We start from the raw sequence: 21,585 nt of genomic DNA, 5'->3' as shown, positions 1-21,585 counted from the left end.
TTCTCTCTCACTCTCCGTTGCCAGCAATGCAGGAAGGGGGTTGGGTCGGGGTCTCGACCGGCATATGCACACTGTATATATGTAAAGTCATAGGCGCATTATATTTTTCACAAAAACATTTGTCTTAAAACAGTTATTTTAAATATTCTGCTTTTAGTGTATCAGTAAGAAATATCAATTTTAGATTTCAATATGCCCTTTGCAAATAGAATTGAATCGAAGAAGAACAAGGAGCCTACAACAGGTGGTATGGCCCCCACAGAGCCTGGATCTGAACATCATTGAGTCAGTCTGGGATTACATGAAGAAGCAATTGAGACAGCCTAAATAGATAGAAGAACTGTGGTAAGTTCTCCAAGAAGCTTGGGACATCCTATCTGCCAACAACCAAGAAAAAGTGTGTCCAGGTATACCTAGGAGAACTGGTGCTGATTTTAAGGTAGAGGTTGTCACACCAAATATTGATTTAGCTTTTTCATGTTTACTGGACTTGGTATGATGTTAATATATTAATGAAAACAATTTATGGCATTTTTTTTTTTTTTTATTATTTTCCTCACTATGCAAAATTTTTCAATAGTGCCTAAAACTTATGCCCAGTACTATACTATATACAGTATATACAGTATAAATATATATTATTTATGAAATATATATCTTCAAAAAATATTTAAATATATAATAATGTTTTTAAGGGTGGGACAAGGACCCACACCCAGCCCCCCATAGACCCAGCCATGTTCGGTCCTCTGGCGAATTATTATGTTCTATTTCAGCCTATTTTCACACAAGACTTCTCACAGCTTCATACTGAAAACCTATGGACATTTGCGAAGACCATTTGAAACACTGCCCATTCGGTTAGCTCTGAAGAAATCATGCATATTTTGGAATCTACCTTCTGCACGGCAACACAAGCGCGCCACAAGCGGTATTGCACTTGTGGAAAAATAAGAAATCTTTTGCCGTACACCTCGCACAGAAATATCTCTGACCTGTTACACTCATTATCGCAGCCTAAGCTGAACTTGCTGAGCTGAAAAGGAGAAAAGAGGTTGGTTCGACAGGCAGGATCAATTGTTGTGTAACATTAAGATCATGCTGGGAAAAGCCGTTAATGGGCACAACAGTGAGCCTGGACCTCATAAGACCTCCACAATCCTCACTGGTTGATAAACCATGACAATGAAGACGTTTCTTTTAACTGGTGATTGGTGAATGAGAACTGAAGTTTCAAAGAGTTTGAAGTGGTTTCATTGTGAAGTGGAGGATTAAGCCACTTTGTAAATTAATCTGAGAGCAGAACTTGCCCCTAATTGTGTTTCACAATAAGAGGGTGTATTCTTAGAGGGCACAGCAGTATAATGAGTAATAGTAAAATAAAAGAGTATAATATCTTTACGAGTATCAGCTTGTAAAATTATAATAACTTGGCCGGTTTTTGTGCTTAATAGCATAATTATACCGTTATATACTTAAGTTGACATGCCAAAGTTGATCTCATTCTGGTAGTCTGGGCCATTTGATATTATCATTATATTGTTCTGTTGAAAACTCTCTTTTTTAAAATACTCTGATATACTCAGTATGTGTGGAGGCATTTGGTGCCCAAAGTGAGATCACTTTGGGATTAAATGTCTTGAGGGTGAAATCTAGATAACTCAAACATTGAAATCTCAGATTTCCTCAGCCTTTTCTGCTTGATGTTGCATACCCTGCTTATGTAATGTCTGCCTACGACTTTCAGATATGTATTTTCAGAGACTTAACATTGGGCGTCTTATGCTTTATTCAACATCCTGGTGTAGATGCATTGACTTTCCCAGATTCTGTAAGTCAGATGTCTGTTATCTTAGTATATGGACACATGAGAATGGTCTGCGCGGTTCATGTTAACACTGAATGTCACTGGCAGGTGGAAGGAACGGGCAGATTATGTAACACGCATTTTTGTAGAAAGAAAAGCTGAAGCTATATCACTGATTGCATGGGAATTGAATGGAATAGGGGCTGAGCAAACACAATACAGTTAAGATTCAATACAGTTAAGATTCAAGAATTCATCACCATTCGTGGTATATAACCTGAGTTCTTGAATTTAAAGCCCGCAATGTGAAAATGAATTTTAGCACAAGAACTGAATTATACTGACAGGGTTCAGTTAGGTAAAAGAGCTCAGGCATTGGGAAGGATCTTTATCAGATGTATATGAAAACCCTTTTAAAGTGCATAAAGTGTGAATAAAGAAAAAAGAAAGGATTAGCAGATTGTGACTGGAGAGCCAACTCAAACGATGGATCTTAAACAGCAGTTTACTGTAAATTAGCATGGTTCTCTGACATTCCTGTTAGATATCTTTGCACCTCACTTAAAGATGGCTTAGCTACAGTATATCTTGGAATGATTGAAAGCTTTACCATTTGAGAGGAAGTTCCACCATGAAAAAAAGAACATTAAAAAGTTACCCTGTCTAAAATGTAAATTTTGTTATACATTTTTTTTCTCTTCTTTCAGGTCCGTTTCCAATTGACTTTCTTCATTGTTAGAAGAATGTATTTGTATTTAGGAGTGTTTCAGTGTCTGTATCACTGGTGAAGAGGTTATGTTTTAAGTTAATTGACAAATCAAGTTTACCCTCTCATTCTTAATTGTGCCTGGATCTTCAGCTGGGATCACAGAAGGGGCAAGAGTGAGTTATTCTGCTGCAGTGTGCTGGCAATTACAAACCTTTGGCTCCATTTTTCAATAATCGGGAACGCAGGAACCCTAGCTGACCATGATGCGTGGTTCATTGATCCTTGTCTGGATCACATTTGCTGTGTAGCTCATAAAACATTGATGCTGATGTTCTTCATGTTTCTTCAGTTGCACATTGCACACTGATATTTTTCGCTCCAACATACATGCATGATTTTTTTAAATAATTTCTATAATTCAATAATTTCTTGAGATTGTTTGAATACTCTGGAATCTTCTTTGTGAACATGTAAAGTCAGCTGCCAACATGATGTCAGAAATTATAAGGCTTAAAACAATCATGTCATGCTAGGTGTTGGTATGTATATACAATTTTGAGTTATAGAATTTAAATTCCAGCACCACATGTGGCACCAAGTGGAATTACATAAGTAATGATTGTTTCCAAGCAGGTTTCCCAAACACTTCAACCACTGATTTACCCCAAAAAGTGTAAACACTGTGGCTCTGTGACTAGCAAAACATTGCTCTTCGTTTGATCATCTTTCCAACCCGACACCACAACTTTGGATCAACCAGTGGCGTGAGTTTGGGGCAGGACTACCGTTTGAAATATGGGGAAAACCTGCTTTAAAGCACAATTTTTTTGCAATTTTGTTTGGTGATGCTAGTGGTGCAAAAATGACACACTTCACCTTTAAATTATCTAGGGTTAAAGTATTTTACCTTAGAAAAATATTACACACCTTTCTTTTAAGCATTTTTGCTCCATTCTTTTTGGCCTTGTGGTGTTGCTTTGAAAGATTTTAGATGTTGAGATACTTGAGAAAATCAAGAAATGGGGGAATGACTGAATTTAATAAAGAAGCTAACTGTAGCATAAATGCACAGTTATATTTTGTTAATCTCCTCTTTGCTCTGTTCAAATAGAGTCCAGTTAGATCAGGGCTTCAGACTAAACAAAATGACTTAAGAGCAATTGGCTCCTAAACTGAAACATTAAGGAGCCAAATGGCTGTTTTTAGTTGCCAAATCACAGAATTGCTCAATTTAGAGTGCTGTTCAGAAACAAGGTAGAAAGCCGAAGAAAAGACAGCTGGTAGCCCATTAATCGGAGGTTTAATAAACAGTATACTGTATATAGTTGAGAAGATACATAAGTTTGCATTCCCTTTTGTCTCAAATGTTCACACCCCTTTACATAATTTATACAAACATAAGGGATAAAAGGTTTTTTTATTTAGTACTTACAGATATTTACATAAAGTATAGTATGCATATAGTAGAGCATCAATGAATGTTTGCACCTTGTGTAATGGTTGTGTACATGTCCCTCAAGTGTCAAAGCTTGATCTCATATATATATATATATATATGATATATATATATATATATATATATATATATATATATATATATATATATAATTGTTTTAAAATATTGCCTTAATCTTTCTTTACCAGATGGCCCAGACACAGAGACTACAAGATTGCAAATTGAATGAAATCCCAGATGCAGTTTATTGTGCTACTCCAATCCCAATCAATCATTACTAGAAGAAGAAAAAAAGTGGTACACAATACGGGACTTTTAATTATAAAGAAGCCCAAAATACACTTGGGACTCTTATTTTGAAATGTCTGCACTCCCAATTGTGAGCTCACTGACCGGTGATTCGCTGAGAAAGTGAATCTGATTCAAACTAACCTGAGCTCCTGAGTTCAAACCCTCAGTTCTTTTCCAGTGATTCATGAAAAAGACCCTGTTCAAAAGAATCATTTGTTCACGACTCTCTAGCACTTGGTTTGCGTGCAGTGCAGCGAGCTCATCACAACTGAACGGGTGAAAAGCAGCACGAGACACACTGGTGGTGCACGCTCTAAAAATGTATTCAGTAATTAAAAAGATGATATCTGACGAAACCGCTTATGAGTGCACACAACCCGACTGTCACAATGGTGACTAGATTTTAAATTATTGTTGCAATCAATTATTTTTGGTCGCATTTACAGGGTTCCAGACTGCGACCATTTTAGTCGCAGTCTGGAGCCCTGTAGATGCCTGCTAAATACATAAAACACAATCCTGTACATTATGATAACACTGCTTAAGGCTCCATTACTCTAGAGCCTGTGTTAAAAACTGCATTACACTGCAGAGAAGTGAAGCCTTGCAGAGCTTCTGTATGACTCATTTGGTAAATGGGTTAATTAGAGTGACCCAGTAGAGAGGAGCAAATGTGTTTTAATGTAAGCTCTTCCTGCAGGTCAGGACCACAGAGGCCTTGTGACCGTACATATAGACTGACTTACCAGAGATAAATCATATAAATTAAACGTCCCAGACACCCAAATCAGATCTAGGATAGGGTCCCTCTTGTCGGTATATCACATGCAGTTCAATATAAAGGCTGTAACTGTAAGCACTTTTAACCTCAGAACTAACGTATATGCATACTTGGAGTCTTACTGAATGATTATTAAACACTTTGTTCATCTCATCTGATTGGACATGGGGCATTCCAAGAGTGCTAATATTTAGTATAACAGCACTGGGATGCTTCACTCTTTGCGTCATACTTGACCGCGTTTGCTAGCTAATGTGTTTCATGGCAACATGCAGCAGCTGATCAAAAATAGCAGAAATAGCCGGCCATATTGGGTCTAAAATGTAAGTTACTTGATATTTACCTTGTTTATAAAACTGTTAGTTTATAAAAAAGAAATGCAGGTATCCAACTAGCAATAATGTTATTGTACTCAATGTTCAGTACAACAGCAATCTTGCTTGGGTGATATTGTTTAAATTTAATTTAAAATGAATTTGATTTAATTTAATAATGTAAATGTTAACCATAATGATAATGTAGCTAATCTAGATATTTTAGTGATTAGCTTTCCAAGATGGAAAAAATTTATAAAATTAAAAAAATTAAAAAAATTTAAAAATTAAATGTTGCTGGTAATAAGGCAATATGTATGTATTCTTTTTTCTTTTCTTTTTACTTTTTTACATATCTGATGGATTTCAAAGTGCACAAGAAGTGATATTGCTTCCACTTTGTTTCCTTCAATACATGCTTTTCCTATTATAGTTAGAGATTCCAAGGAATATAATCATATGCTTCATATAATTTTCTATGTAAAAATAGGGCTCTATTCTTCATGGAATTTTACATGAAATGATCAAACAGAGCTTTTTGAAAAGTATATATTGATATTGACTATTTGGGTTGTTTGGCAATGTTTTGCAAGTACCATGACTATGACATTTTTCAGCCTGTAGATCCAATCTGTTGGCTCCTGCTATAGATCAACTACAACCCTCATGTGATGGATGTGTGTGTTACAACTCCACCTCTCTTGGTCACATTTTCAAAACGTGACAGATTGGAGTGAGTTTGTGTTGCATGATTCTAGTCCTGAGGCTGATCACATGCTAGTGCAGATTGAATATTGTGGGTGGTTTGAGAGATAGAAGGGTTAGAGCTGTAAAGTGATTAGTCTTATATCATTCTGGAAAGCACTAGCTTACCTTTTATTCTCTCCCATTCTCTCACTGACTCCAGAGAGAGTGTTGTACATCTGGAGCAAGCTGCTGGCTGTTGTAACGCACTCTGAGCGTCTGTTTGATGTGTACACAGACAGACAGGATGTGACACATATCCTCTGTGCTTTCTCATACTTACCCACTGAAGGATTGTAGGTTTTGACCAACACATGTCACCTATGTGGCCTCGGGCTTGGGCTGCAATCTTTGTTTATTTTGTGCATGGTCTTTTAGAGCTTTGGATTATTGATTATTACCAGTGGAATATGTGATGGACTGTTGAATTATTGAAAATGTATTCTCACCCTATAATGTGGTGGCAATGCGGTCACAATGCAAACCTCGGATGTGCATTACTTTTCTATAATTTAACAGCCCACTTTATCAGAGTGAAATATTGTACTTCTACCATGTAATTTAAAAAAAATAATTTTTTATTACAAGAATCTTTCAGGTTTTCATCCCTAAAACACAGTTGTGTTTAGAATTGCTTTCTTACACCACTGTTTAAGCAGCTTAAGGTCCTGCTTAGAAAGCATCAAAACTGTCCTCAAAAGTGAGCTAAATTTGGCAAAACTTCTCATTGGGAACGTTTGAGGATGTCCCCATTTGGGGTAAAATCCCCCAATTTATTCTAAAATTGCACAATGTTTTTTTTAGGGTTAGGGTTAGCAGGCTATAATCCAATTTATATAACAATATCCCCATTTAGATATTTAAGTAAAGTTGGGGGAAAGTGCCATTTTTGTCAGATTTGCTTTGCCAGTGTCTTTCTTCTTTTTTGGCTCTTTTTCTATGGTGGGCTGTATGGCTCTTTGAAGGTCCATTAATTTGAAATGTTCGGAAAGAACATAACTAAGTGATATGGAATTATAATGTGGCAGAGACTATTTAGCAGAGACGGGCCACTTCTATTAAAATGAATGAGTGAAATTGGAACACCCAACCAAGGAGCTCAAAGCGCCCCACAGTCAACAGATTCCAGAAAGGTAAAATTGCCAAGCACCTTCTAGATACAGACATCATCTGTCAATCAACTCAAGAACGCACATGCGCATTAGCTATACAAGCTGGAAAAATTGCGTTGTTTAGCGTAATATGAAGTAAAGAAGCACAATTTATGATACCAGTTTTGTCAGATTTTACTACTGATTTGAAATATGTAGTTTAAACGTAAGCATGGCAAGCAGTTTTTGAGATGGAACTTGGAACTTGGAATGCCTGTCAACCAATCAGAATTAAGCATTCAGCCATGTTGTGGTAAATGAATGCATATATTTTTGAATCTATGTTATGGACTAAATGTTCATGGGATTTACACACTGACCTTGGAGTTGCTGTAGAACATGGAGTACATTGGATTTCATAATACACCACATGTGTGGTGCTTTTTTATATTAGATCTTAAACCATAGGACTTTAGATTTGCTAGCATCAGTTTGCCTTTTATGTCTTTTTTGTGCTTTCCATTTACCGTGCTTCTAAATATGGTAATACACAAGGATGGGTACACTTTACACTAATGGATACTAACTCTAGGCGCTTAAATATTTTATGTGCACATGTAGCACATTGGCTTGGCGTTCCCTGTGAGGCAACATACACCAGTGAGGTAGTTCTACCCTGTTAATGGCATTGGGGTAAAGACAGTGGTGATAAAGCATGGTAACAGAGGAACATAATGACATTCAAAGCTAGTAGCTTCTAGACTCCTCTGCTCCCTTCCAGGTGCAGAAACATCTAACAGATGGAGCACGATTTAGAGCAAGTGTAGCATTTATTATAGATGCACCTCCACCAGCAACAACATGAACTTCAGTCTGAGAGGAAGCATATTATGATCACCACAGATGGCCAGTGTTGTTCTGCAAGGTTGGCCTGTAGAGTGGTTCCATTTTAAATATCATATAAATTGGCTTGCCAGCTTGACTTAATAGCAGTCAGTTGGGAAAGGTTTAAATGGTACCTCAGCTAAGTAAAAGTTAAAGACAACCTGTCTCATAGAATTATGTTACTATACTTACATTGCAAAATTATTTTTACTTTTTTTACAGTAATAAAAAGCAATATTTACCTACATATATTTGTACTAAAAAATGTTGTCAAAACTTTCACTCAATTACTTTTTGGAGCACAGTTAAATTTTTATTATAATACAGTACAATACTGAATTATTATATGGATTATGAGTTTTATAATTTTTTTTACAAAAACATTTTTTTTTGTCATATTTTCTTTACCTTTACCTGGAGCTTTAATTTTGGTGGCACACTGAAAGTGTAGTATGTAATAATTGTCAGTTTGTAATGTTGCTCATTACAAATTTGTTGAAACTCTGTCATCTCCTCCTTTTCTGTGATACAGTGTCCTGATTTTAGATGTGTATAATAACTTGTAGTGGTTACAAATGTTTGGAATTGTGCTACTTCATAATGCATGTGAACAGAGATATATTTAGCAGAGACGGGCCACTTCTATTAAAATGAATGGGAGAAACTGGAACACCCAACCGAGGAGCTCTAAGCGCCCCACAATAAACGGATGTAGAAAGGATGTCCCACCTTACAGGTAAAAGAACCAGTCACCTTTTAGATACAGACATCATTTGTCAGTCAACTCAAGAACGCACATGTGCATTATTTATACAAGCTGGAAAAATTGCATTGTTTAGCATAATATGAAGTAAAGAAAAAAACAGCATATTATCAGAGAACACATAACCTGAATTAAATCACAGCCTTTTGTGGTTTAATAATCACACATAACAATACTGAGATTTTGATGTTGTTTTGATTAATTGTGCGGACCAGAAGGATCATGATATTAGTTTCATGACACGCTCTTTTGGAAACGTAGTTGGCAATTAAAAGCACACCACAATCATCGCAATATTGCTTCATTTTATATCGCCATCAAAATCATTGCGATAATATCATGAATGTTTGATATATCGCCCAGCCCTATTTCACATGTGTAAATTAATCAAATTTGACCTATTTACTTTAATACACATTACTGGTTTTATCGAGCATGATGGAATGGACACTTTTCTCACTTTTCTGCTACATGCGACTTCAATTTTGTCATCACCACAGTACGTGCAAACTGTCCCAGTTTTTGTAACTTTGCACACCTGTACACATTTTTGCCTGGATTTGACTATACTAAAGAGTATCATGTCATAGTGCGCATGTGTCAAACGTATCTGTATGGGCTCATGGTCGATTTAATAGAGAATACTTTGAAAGGCTAAAACCCTTACGGCACGTGGAAAAACTAGCATACACCAGCCTTAAGGAGGCTAGTGTATGCTTCGCTGAAGAAGGTAGAAAATGGCCATGCTAAATTTTATGAAACCTTTCTAAACTAAAATTATCAGTGGACCTTAGGCAAAAAAACACAAAAACACACACACACACACACACACACACACACACATATATATATATATATATATATTAAAAAAATTAAGACCCCTCTTAGTAGAGAAGAGTAGAAAAGTAGTTTCTAGGTCAGCAACAGACTAAAAAACTGTAAAATCTTGGTTAGCATTCTTTGTTACCATCATACTAGCGATCTGGAGCTGATTACCAAACACATCTGTCCGTTAACCTGTTTCTTGGCTATGTCCTGTACAGGCCGGTCCACCTCTTCCAACAAACTACATTTCAAACGCCTTTTTATAATGTAAAATGTTGTTAACCTTAAAGACAAGCTGACTGGACAAGCCTGATAGCTCTTATCACTGAGCTACTATTGTGGACAATCCATGAATTATACACAAGTGTTTAGCAAACGCTACCAGAGCTACCACTGTATCAATGACCAGAATGTGTGTGGGTGTTTTTGAATGGCTAGATTTCAGTCATTCTCGCTCTGCTTATCGGTGGGTGAGATAAAACACAAGCAGGGCTGTTTGTTTTTTGTCTGGACAAGAGTTGAGTCAAGACAGAGACTATCTAGCAGAGACGGACCACTTTTATTTAAATGAATTTATAAAATTGGAACGCCCAACCAAGAAGCTCTAGCGCCCAATGGTCAATGGATGTAGAAAGGAAGTCTTACCTTACAGGTAAAAGAGCCAATCTCCTTTTAGATAAAGACATCGCCTGTCAATCAGCTCGCTAATGCACATGCGTATTAGCTATACAAGCTGGGAAAATTGAGTGTTTTTGTGTAATATGAGGGAAAGAAGCACAATTTATGATTGTGATTTAATTATTAATTCCAATATAATCGAATTTAATTGCTGATTTGAAATATGTTATTTGATCGTAATCTTGACCAACCGTTTTTGAGATTTCAGTGTCCCCCCCATTCAAATAGATAGGAGCTGCACTGGCATGACTGGAAATAGCCTTCCAAGGGCCTTCCAAAGATGGCCGACTGTGGACTGACTTGCTAGAAAGACTTTGGTCAAGACCAGCCTACTACCTGAGTCCCTTACCATTACCAGAGCTGCAACAAAAATTAAATTTTGTGTCTGAATTAAGCTGAATTCATGGCACAAAATTACTTTAATTACGAGGTAAAAATTACTAGTAAAAAAATGGTCATGTCTGCGTCGAAGTTCTTTGTCGAAACTCCATGTGTTATTTTTGTATTATAAATAGCCTTGAGTTGCCTGTGTGAATAGAGGAATGGTTTAATTTGATCAAACACAGATAGCTCTGTAATGCACCCTCAATGTAGATGTATTTAAAAGCTAAAACTGAATCAATGTCTGAACCACATTTGGTGATCTGCTCTTTAACAGTACTTAGCAGCAATGAAATTAAGTACTGTGGTTTTATTTGTGCCTAAATGCAAAGTTCTACTGCTTTTAGTACTACTAAATGTTTGCCTTGCTTAATTTTAATGGTATGGATTGTCTGATATACCAGATAGAGTGTTTGCTGCGTTGTTGCTTGAAAACACATATTTGCTGACTTGGTTTCTTTATAACACCAATTCTGTAATACACAATGCTTTTACTGTATACATATTGCATTTACTTGAAAGCGTGTAGGCACAAACAAAACCATTAATGTGCATTAATCAGATGTATAAAGGTACACATGCATTCCCTGGTATTTTGTTAGTGTTTCAGACATTGATAAAATGCTCTGTTAAAAAGCCTGCATTGAATTAGCAACATAGCGCAGTGGTCTTCTGAATAATTGAAAAGTTTGTGGAACTATAATGTAATCTTACAGATTTTCTTGGTTATATAACCTGCTGTGCACTGATTCCATTGCTAGCGCTGCTGTAGCTTTCATATAATGGAATGTTCTTTCATAAACACTATTATTGTTTTTAAATTCCACACACTCAAATTGAGCTGTGGATACTTGCTGCCTGCTCTAAAAAAAATAAAAGTTTCCAGACACCATAAAAAATAAAACAGACAATAAATGCTCATATTAAACTTTAAAACAAGAATGAATTGAAACAGCTCAGTACTTTTATTGTGCAATCAGGACTTTGCATTTATATTTTATTGATTCATAAAATTTTATATGTCTGTTTTTGCATTGAAGGAAGAAAGAATACCCTTTATCATGTAAAATGATGCATAAACTCAGTAGCTTATTGTGTATTGGTTAGTCTGCGTGCACATAGCAACGTTTTCAATGGATTCATATTTTCAAGCACTATTTACTTAACAACATAATCAAGAGCAGAACTGCTTCAGTAAAAGGTCAGGGATACATGGGCAATTTGATGATGTGATCGATGACAAAATTGTAGGAATGTCATTAAATATCGATAAATTGATTACTGATCAGCATGTTAGTTTCTCAATATGTTTTTGAGGCATTGATATATAATCATTATCCAACATTTAAATTAGAAGCCTAATTTGTGTGCTTTCCAATTCACTGTCAGTTGGCCATCCTTTAAATGTAGTGTGGCGTAATAGCTTTGGGAGACCACAAGGTAATGTATCATTTACTGTACTTAATACTAAAGGACGCATCCATGCGGTGCAGGTGGCAGTCCAAAGTTGTGAATCTAGTCACCATACACACAAATGTTACGAAGGTTTTTGTAGTGACGTCGGTGAATTTGCAGGTTAGTGTATAAAACTGACGTAACTGCGCAAACTGAACGATTATAAATTACCCTGCCGCTCAAACTTTTCCAAAGTTGTGTTGAGAAATATGTATGAAGAGGCAAAAACCATTGTGCAACGATTAGCCCTATTTATATCTAGAAAAAAAAGAAATGCTGATATATCGATAATCATCTGAAAAATTTTCTGATTTCCATCCATCCATCCTCTCCTATTTACCTTGCTCTTTATTACTCTTACTAACAAGCATGCACTCACTCATCCTGCCTGTTTGTTTTTGTTGCTTGTTTCAACTAATTTCTATAAGTAGTTCACTCTCCGCATCGTCATGTGTCTTAATCTTAAAGTTAATCCTTTATAGATAAGATGAAACACCAGCTGTCTTCTACTTTTAAGACTGAACATCTATCCCTACCACCTGCTCTCAGAACCTCGGTGCCAGCATGCAGAATGCAGGATCTTAAATATGAATATGTTGATACATACTGTAAGTTAACCACAATGTTATCTTTTGTCAGTCTTTACACCTTCGTAATCTTAATTTGAATGTCAGTGGTGTCCCAGTTCTGCTTCTTTCTTTTCATCAAAGATACCTTAATTTACATCAAGCTAGTAATAGTCAAGGGCAGTTTCCTTCAATCTGATTAGCACGCTATTTTAGGGAGTCAGGGTGCACAGATTTTTTTTTTTCAGTCCGCTGAGAAACAAAGTAATTTTTACAAGGTACCAGTATGCTACACTGAGAGATTCAGAGGAAGTTCTAGTCACTGGATTTGCCAAATCCATTCATAGTTTTATTTGAGGCATTTGCTAGCAAGTAAACAGGGCATCCTTGAGCACCAAACTATATTCCACTTTGTTTTAAAGTTATTTACGTGCAAAGATACTTTTGTTCAAATGGAAATTCTTACTGCAAAGTTTATACTGGTTTATAGGTGTTTTTTTGTTTTTTTGCCAGTACAAACTGTTAAGGAAACTGCTGCGCCATTATTTGAACGAGCTGCCGCTTTATTGCACATCAGTCTGTTATACTAAGCCCCGTTTACTTGCAATAAGATGCGTTTTGGCCGATCTGTTTGAAACGGGACAACACTAAAGACAAGTGACACCTATTCACCTGTCAGTTTAAACTTTGTCAAATAAAGAATTTTTATGCTTATGCTTAGATTAAGTGCAAGTTTAATTTGAAAAAACAATGCAGCATTTTTTCAGTGCTTTCTTTGTCTTTATTGATGCTTTTGGGCTTTATTACCATGCAGTAATACACATACTGTATATAGTGACTGATGTATGTTGTCATAACACCCTCCTCAACACAAATGGTTAAAAAAGATGCATTGAGATGCATATTACAACCAGGTGTAAACGATGATGTGTCTCGCCTGTCCGCTTGTAATCGGATCGCACAAAACGCATGGTGTAAACAGGGCCGTAGTCACATCGATTTCAGATTTTCATGCCCCTAAATGTCACGTAAAAAGAAATAAACTGTAGTTAGCCAATTTATTTGCCAGCTAGACAGCAAGAAAATTGCACCAGACTTTATCCTGATAGTCAAAAGTGAAGCTAAGCCAATAGTATATTTGCAACATATTTGAGATGATTGTTTTTTTTTTTTTTTTTTTTTTTTTTTTTTGTTATTTAAAAAAAAAAGAAAATGTGGTTGCCAGCCAGTTTTTTTGTTATTTAAAAAAAAAAAGAAAATGTGGTTGCCAGTCAGATTGCAAAGTGGACCAGACTTTATGCTGATTGCTTTATGCCTTATGAGACTAGTACCGTAGTATCTTTGCAGCATACTTAAGATTTGTTGTTCTTGCTGGGTTGGTTTCAGTGAGGCTCAGCTGAAGTTGGTAATAGAAAGGTTTTGAGTTCATATGTCAACAGAGCATTAAGAGTGTAATTATAGTGATTTACCACTCAAAGTTAAACCTGCTCTCCTCCTCTTCAGAGGCCAGTTACATCCATGAAAATGTCTTTACACTGTTATTTTCTTGAAAGGGCATGTTTTACCCTGTGAAGCGGATGTTTGAGATTGTGTATGCGTGTGTGTTGTAAAAAGAAAGCTGCTGAGTGTGTGTGTGTGTGTGGGGGGGGGGGGGTGAAGTGAAAATGCTACCAGCCACAATGTGTGTGTGGGAGTTTATTTCTGGCATCCGCTTAAGACAACAGGTTGCTCTTTGCCTTTTTACAGAATGAGTAAGAAAGGAAGAGAGAGAGAGAGAGAGAGGAGTGAAAATTTGAGTCCTCCCACACCTTATTTGAAATGCAAAATATGTCGTCCTACTCCATCATGTTTAGAAAAGAAATCTGGTGGATGTTTGTCCTTTAAAATCCTCAAGGCCCCAATTATCTCTTTAAAATCAGAAACGTCCTTTAAAAATTCTGCTGTCCCAGTTGAAATTTGTACATCTTCTTTTTGTGAATGGGAATAGTTTTTTGTTTTTGTTGTTTTTTGGCCCAGGAGAGGAAGTCTATCCTTCTATTTTCTCCTTTCATATTGCGCTGAAACAACAGGACATTTGAATGGGAATCCGACACCTATGAGACTAAACAATAGCACAGACAAAGATGCTTGAGCAGGATGCCAGGGTTTACTGGTTTCATTCATTACCCAGGTTGTGCAGAGCACGGGCACGCTGGTACAGAGAGAGATGAAAAAATGGAGAGGAAGCGAGTGGAAGAAAAGGATAATGAGTTATCTTGACTGATTCAAATTTAACTCAAGTTCTTTACTTTTCAGTTAATGTTCGAATTAATTAAGCAGGTAAATTGAATTCATTCAGCAATCTTCATGCATTTTTTCTAACCCGGTCTCATAAATTCATGTTACTATAAGCACAGTTTTGCAAACTGATTTTTACCTGGCTCGTTGTGCGTATAGCGGCAATTTCCTGGTGAAACAAACACTAGAAACCCTACAACAACAATGACTTTTATTTCCTTTCACACAATGTTTTTATTCATGCCATTATTTGACTTAATTTCAAATTAAAAAGGATCCCACAATCTACAATGTGAAGTTTTAATTAACTTGAATCTGTATCTTATATACAAGTTATTATTATCAGTAATACATTAACAGTAAATGAATGTTAATGAATTAAAACACAGCCAGAAAGTATTAAAAACACACCAAACTGAAAATATATTAAGAGGAAAATACTAGTTCTCGAATTTCTTCAGTGTATTTATTTCGTAGCTAAGAAACGCAAAAATCATTAAGCTACACTAATCTACAGGACGTTGGAATGGAGCATTCAATCATTCAAGTCTAAAAATTGAATTAAAACAGTAAATTAATGGTTGCTTTTAGTGTTACATGATAACATTCTGTCAGAAGAATAGTTTTTATTCTTGTCTAAGTCTAAAAACCTGTATATTATTATTAATAATATTATTGATTATTTTTTTTTAATTCAAAGTGTATTTTAACCAAACGTAGGTAGTACATTTAACATAATGTGTCGGCTACTTACTGTGCAGATTTCACAGTATCTCTTTTAAAACCTAATCCATCACGTATTATCAACTTCGGCAAAGTAGCGATTTTCCTGTAGTAGACAGTTATAGTACAACATCGAACATAGAACATAGAATGCTGTAGCCGTCCTGTTGGCAGCTGTTGCTTAAAGTCCCTAATATGTCCTGTGTAGCATAAGTTGTCTAAAGTATGAGAGCACTTTATATTGCATTTGATGTGGTAATAACACTTTTTTAATTATATCTAAATTTAGAAAGAATATTACAATAAATTAAGAAGATTTAATAAATAATCTTTGTCATCCAATTAATCAAACACATAATCAACCAATTAGAGTAATTGATATAGGTAGTTGTTGCAGCAATGCAATGACCATATCATGACTGTAATGAGTTCAGTTAACTAAATCTGTAAAACTGTGTGGTGTTGGTGATCTTGGGTAGATATATGTGTCATACCGGACACATCAGGTGATCAGAAGAACACAGAACAGATTCATTCATTACTATGTGGTGTTGATATGAGAGTGTCTGTGTATGTGTTTTAGGGCAGAGTGGATTAGGTGTGATTACAGGGGCTCAGGGTTGACCAAGCCTCTGACCAGCTGCTCAGTGCTGTCTGCTTAAAGCCACCTCTCAAACACAGAGAGTGTCAGGGAGTGAGTCAGACGACTCTATGGTGTCTGCTTTGTGCTTTAAGCCTGTTTAGATTTGAATTGTTTGTCTGATAGTACTGAATAATTTACATTTCTGGAATTTTGCCACATTTTAATACATTTTTAGAGCATTCTGTCAAGCAACCTCAGATCCCTGCACTCTAGATTACTTCTCTGACCTATTTTTGAGGGTAAATCTCACTAGGGGTGGGTGATATGACCAAAATCTTATATCACGATATAAGTAATTTTATATCACGGTAATGATATATATCACGATATAGCAAAATCTCTTTCGATTGACACTTTATATCGTTGCCACAATATATATTGTCATATCGCCCAGCCTTAAATCTCACTACAGCATCACAAAATCAAGTCACTCCCAAATAAACAAATAAATATTGTATAATTTGTATCAGTAGCATAATACTATTCTCATTACTGTAATAGTCATTTTTGTACTGTATTATAAAACTAATAAAACTGCATTTTTACTAAATTGCTGTACAAATTACTGTAATACAATGTTTTTTTTTACTTTTAATTATTATTTAAATCAGCAGCACAACAAATACTACTATAATGGATTAATACATAAAATGTTAAAAAAAATACAAAAAATAGAATAATATTTTTTGCATAATGAGAATAAGATATTTATGTATTTATTATTTTGTATTACATTAATAAGAATAGAGGGGTGCTTAATTGTCATAAAAATAATAATAAAAAAATTCTTCATTGTCTTCTAAACAAAAGATTATATTTATTTATATGATATTTTATATGATATTTGTATGTTTTCTTATTTCTTTCTTTTAATTGAAATATGATTTTCTTGACAGAAAATGTTCTGTGAGAATCACTCTTGTCTTTGTTTTGTTAGACTGTGTAATGACACTTTAGGGGAGTGGAAAGACTCTGAGTAATTTGTGTAGTTTGAATTGTGTCTAAACTCACTGTTCAAGGTCAAAATCACACAGACACAACACACATAAATACGCAATGGAGAGAGATGCATGAGTCACAAAGAGAAACTTCAAACTGACTTCCTGTGAGTCTCTAAGGAATTACTGTGATGAACAAGGTGATCCAGAAACGACTAATTTGACATTGTTACGCATTATGACGTCATTTTGAGAGGTTTAGGATTTCATTTGTTTAACTGATGTTTTTCATGTGACAGCAGTGGACAAAAACCTTAGATGACTTTGGTTTAAACCCCTCAATACATCCTGCTTGAATGCCAAATACACAAAGGAGAATATCTAGATGAATGTCACAGCTGCTCTTTTCCATACAATGTAATTGGATTGGGACCAGGGACAGCTGTTGTCACCATTCACTTTCATTGTTTGGAAAAGAGTTTCTTGGCCATTCTACTATAACTCCTTATGTATTCCATGCAAAAAAGAAAGTCAGATGATTTTTTAACATCATTTTAAAAATTCAAATGAAGTTTCATTTTTGGGTGCGCTATCCCTTTCACCCCTTGATTATCTCTTTATGACAGAAAAATGCTAGTCCTATCTTTGAAGTTGTAATAGCTCACATTTCCCATCTTACGTAAGGGTTTAAGAGGCTCGGGTGGATTTATTCTCACCCTGATGGAGAGGGAGAGGGCGGCGCATCTTGCCAGCCAATCACATAACAGTCGCTGACACTAGCTGCAGCTGTAGACAGGTTGCATGTTGTACTGGAATGTAAAGACACACCGTGTTAAGTGACACCTTTCACACTGATCCAGGATCAGCTTTCATTGCATAATCCAGAGCTCAACTATTACGAAGCCAGAGTGAAATGAGCAATGGCAGGAGGAGCAGATGTTTCAGAATAACACACATGATCTGTTGATCAAAGTATGAGTAACAGAAAATGAAGAGAGCATTCAAGATATGTGCAAACCTGTTAGGATTAATATTTCATGCTGTTGCATTTATTACCACATCTATTTCTGCTTTTTGCTTTTAGTTAATGTACTAAAGCAGGAAATAAAGCCTTTTACGTTAAAGACTTACAGTAGCAGTGGGCATGACAGCTACAGAGTCCAGTGCCCTCTCTTCCTCTTCTCGATCACTATTCCCAGCAAACACAGAATGTTCCCCTAATGTTAGCAAATGGTTACCATTTGGTAATTTTTTGGGATTTTTATTCCTGACGTTCTAGGAACATTCTCTAATGGTTAGTTTATGTTCTGTTTTTATAACCATACACTAACATTCCCATAATGTTGCAGGGAGGTTTTTGTGTGACAACCTTAAAAGAACTTATACAGAATGTTCTCTAATGGTTATTTTTAGGTTCTATTTTTATAACCAGACACTAACTTTCCATAACGTTGCAGGGAGGTTTTTGTGTGACAACCTAAAAAGAACTTATATAGAGCGTTTTCTAATGGTTATTTTGGATTCTATTTTTTATAACTATAATTTAATGTTCCCAGAACGTTGCAGGTAGGTTTTTGTGTGTCAACCTAAAAGTAACTTATATAGAGCGTTCTCTAATGGTTATTTTTGGGTTCTGTTATTTTATAACTATAAACTAACATTCCCATAATGTTGCAGGTAGGTTTTTGTGTGACAACCTAAAAAGAACATATACAGAATATGCTCTAATGGTTATTTGTAGGTTATTTTTTAACCATAAACTAACGTTCCCAGAACGTTGCAGGGAGGTTTGTGTTGGACAACCTAAAAACAACTTATACAGAATGTTCTCTAATGGTTATTTTAGGTTTTATATTTTTATTACCATACACTAACGTTCCCATAAAGTTGCAGGGAAGTTTTTGTGTGACAACCGAAAAATAACTTATACAGAACGTTCTCTAATGGTTATTTTTAGGTTCTATTTTTATAACCATAAACTAATGTTCCCAGAATGTTGCAAGGAGGGTTTTTGTGTGTGTGTGTGTGTGTGTGTGTGCAAACCTAAAAGTAACTTATACAGAACATTCTCTAATGGTTATTTTTAGTTTTAATTTTTTATAACCATAAACTAACCTTCCCAGAACGTTACAGATAGGGTTTTGTGTGACAACATAATAAGGACTTATGCACTACGTTCCCTAATGATTATTTTTAGGATTTTATTAAGTTTTATTTTTAGGATTTTATTAAGTTTTATTTTTAGGATTTATTAAGTTCACATCTTTTATTATTTTTCATTATTTTATTATTTGTCATGAAGGTTGCAGAGAGCTTGGGATTAAGGATAAATAAGGATTTGTAAACATTTGTATGTCTCTGTTATTGTTCCTACATAAAATGAATTGCGTTTTAGATGATATCAGTGTGACAGTAATGTACGTTTCATTGTCTTGTAAAAACATATGTGTGCTAGAACCACACTTTACATAAGAATATCTACAAAATACTGATGAGATCACATTGTTTATTCTTATTTATTTTTTTTTTTGTACTAAATGTTTTCTAAAAGTTAAGAAACATTCATTCAAACTTCTTTTAATTCATCCTGAAAACTTAAAGAAAAAAATTCTTAAGAAGATTTTTGTGGATCTAGCTCCAGAACATCATTGACATTTAGCGCTGAGTTCATTTGACTTGGGCCTGAAAACAACCACCTAGCAGCCACCCAGAAAATCCTAGCAACTGCAAAGCATTGCACTGACAATCACCCACAACACCCTACTGCAGCATTGTGGTGATGAGTTTTGCTCAGGCAAGCACCACTCACATTTTCTTCAAGAAATTTCCTTTCTCTCTCTCTCTTTCTCTCTCTCTGTGTGTGTGTTATGAAATGTTTTCTCTGCCTTTGAGAGTCAAATCAAGCATGACAAGAACCATAAGTTCTGTATCAGCTCTCTTTCTCTCTCTCTAACTGTACCATCAGATCACACCCAATAATTGGACCTCAAAATCGCTTCCTTTGGATCATTTGTTTATGCAGTTGTTGTCTGTGCTGGGCGAATCTGACTTGTGAACTCACATCAGGCTATCTCACTGCATTTCGTATGAATGATGCATGGATATATGAACCTATATGAATAAATGAATAATGTGCTGTCTCTGTGTTTTAGTGTACAGGAGAGGAGAGCTGGGTGGACAGCAGAACGGTGTATATTGGACATAAAGAACCTCCACCAGGAACTGAAGCGTACATTCCACAGAGATTTCCCGACAACAGGATTGTCTCCTCAAAGGTGAGTCGATCTGAACCAAAAAGATGAATGGAATGGATAACGTACAGTCAGCCAGTCAATATGCAAAATGAAGGGTCTTTTATCCCTGAAAACATTTATTTTCATATTAGGACCTGTACATTACACTGATTATTACATGGCTAATTACCAAATAAATAAATGGAGATTAAATATTGATTTGAGTTTAAATGTTTTTTTATTATATGGAAAAAGACTACACAGCCATGTAAGAAAATTAATTATACATTTTAGTGGTCATTATACAAATATGGTCCTTGATTGGCCAATCAGAATCAAGCATTTAAGAGGACTGTGCTGTGTTTATTGTAACATACATTTCTGTGTCTCTCTCCACAGTATACTTTTTGGAATTTTATACCGAAGAATCTGTTTGAACAGTTCAGACGAATCGCCAATTTCTATTTCCTGATCATCTTTCTAGTGCAGGTGTGTGATGATGTCGCTTATGGAAATTGTCCTTTTAGCATGAGCTGACCTTTCTGTGACAGTGTGATATGTGATATTTCCCCTCTCACCGTCTCTCTCTGTAGCTGATCATTGACACCCCTACCAGTCCTACGACCAGCGGTCTGCCACTTTTCTTTGTCATCACCGTCACGGCCATTAAACAGGTGAGAAAAGACTCATGACTTCCCTCTCTTAAAGGTGTCATAACTGTAATGTCACTTTTTCACTTCCCTTTTTTCGGTCTGCAGGGCTATGAGGACTGGATCAGACACAAAGCAGACAACGCTATAAACCAATGTCCAGTCCACGTCATCCAACATGGCAAAGTTGTACGAAAACAGAGTCAAAAGCTACGGGTGTGTAACCACACAGAATGAGTTTAAATTACTTTAAATGCCGGGTTAGTGATCTTTAAATGTCTGAGAGAGGTTTAAGGTGAAAAATACTGTATGGAATTTCTGCACCTCTGGAGTCATCAAACGGATGGGGAAAAAGAATGACTCTACCAGCTGAGC

The 21,585-nt window shown here is 35.7% G+C and overlaps 1 protein-coding gene across 3 annotated transcripts in view; it reads left to right on the top strand.

Annotated features, from left to right (window-relative positions):
* The window catches only part of LOC127445524 (phospholipid-transporting ATPase IH-like), a 98,833-nt gene that overhangs the window by 24,531 nt on the left and 52,717 nt on the right, over nt 1-21,585 (top strand). For all 3 annotated transcript variants that reach the window (XM_051705671.1, XM_051705670.1, XM_051705669.1), the window contains exons 2-5: nt 20,480-20,602; nt 20,960-21,049; nt 21,154-21,234; nt 21,319-21,426. In XM_051705671.1, coding sequence (XP_051561631.1) covers nt 20,480-20,602; nt 20,960-21,049; nt 21,154-21,234; nt 21,319-21,426 — 402 coding nt within the window. The remainder of the gene's footprint in view (nt 1-20,479; nt 20,603-20,959; nt 21,050-21,153; nt 21,235-21,318; nt 21,427-21,585) is intronic.

The sequence above is a fragment of the Myxocyprinus asiaticus genome, chromosome 8, assembly GCF_019703515.2.
Source record: "Myxocyprinus asiaticus isolate MX2 ecotype Aquarium Trade chromosome 8, UBuf_Myxa_2, whole genome shotgun sequence".
Classification (NCBI taxonomy): Eukaryota; Metazoa; Chordata; class Actinopteri; order Cypriniformes; family Catostomidae; genus Myxocyprinus; species Myxocyprinus asiaticus.
Note: the sequence above shows the minus strand (reverse complement) of the source record. Positions and strands in the feature narration are given on the sequence as shown.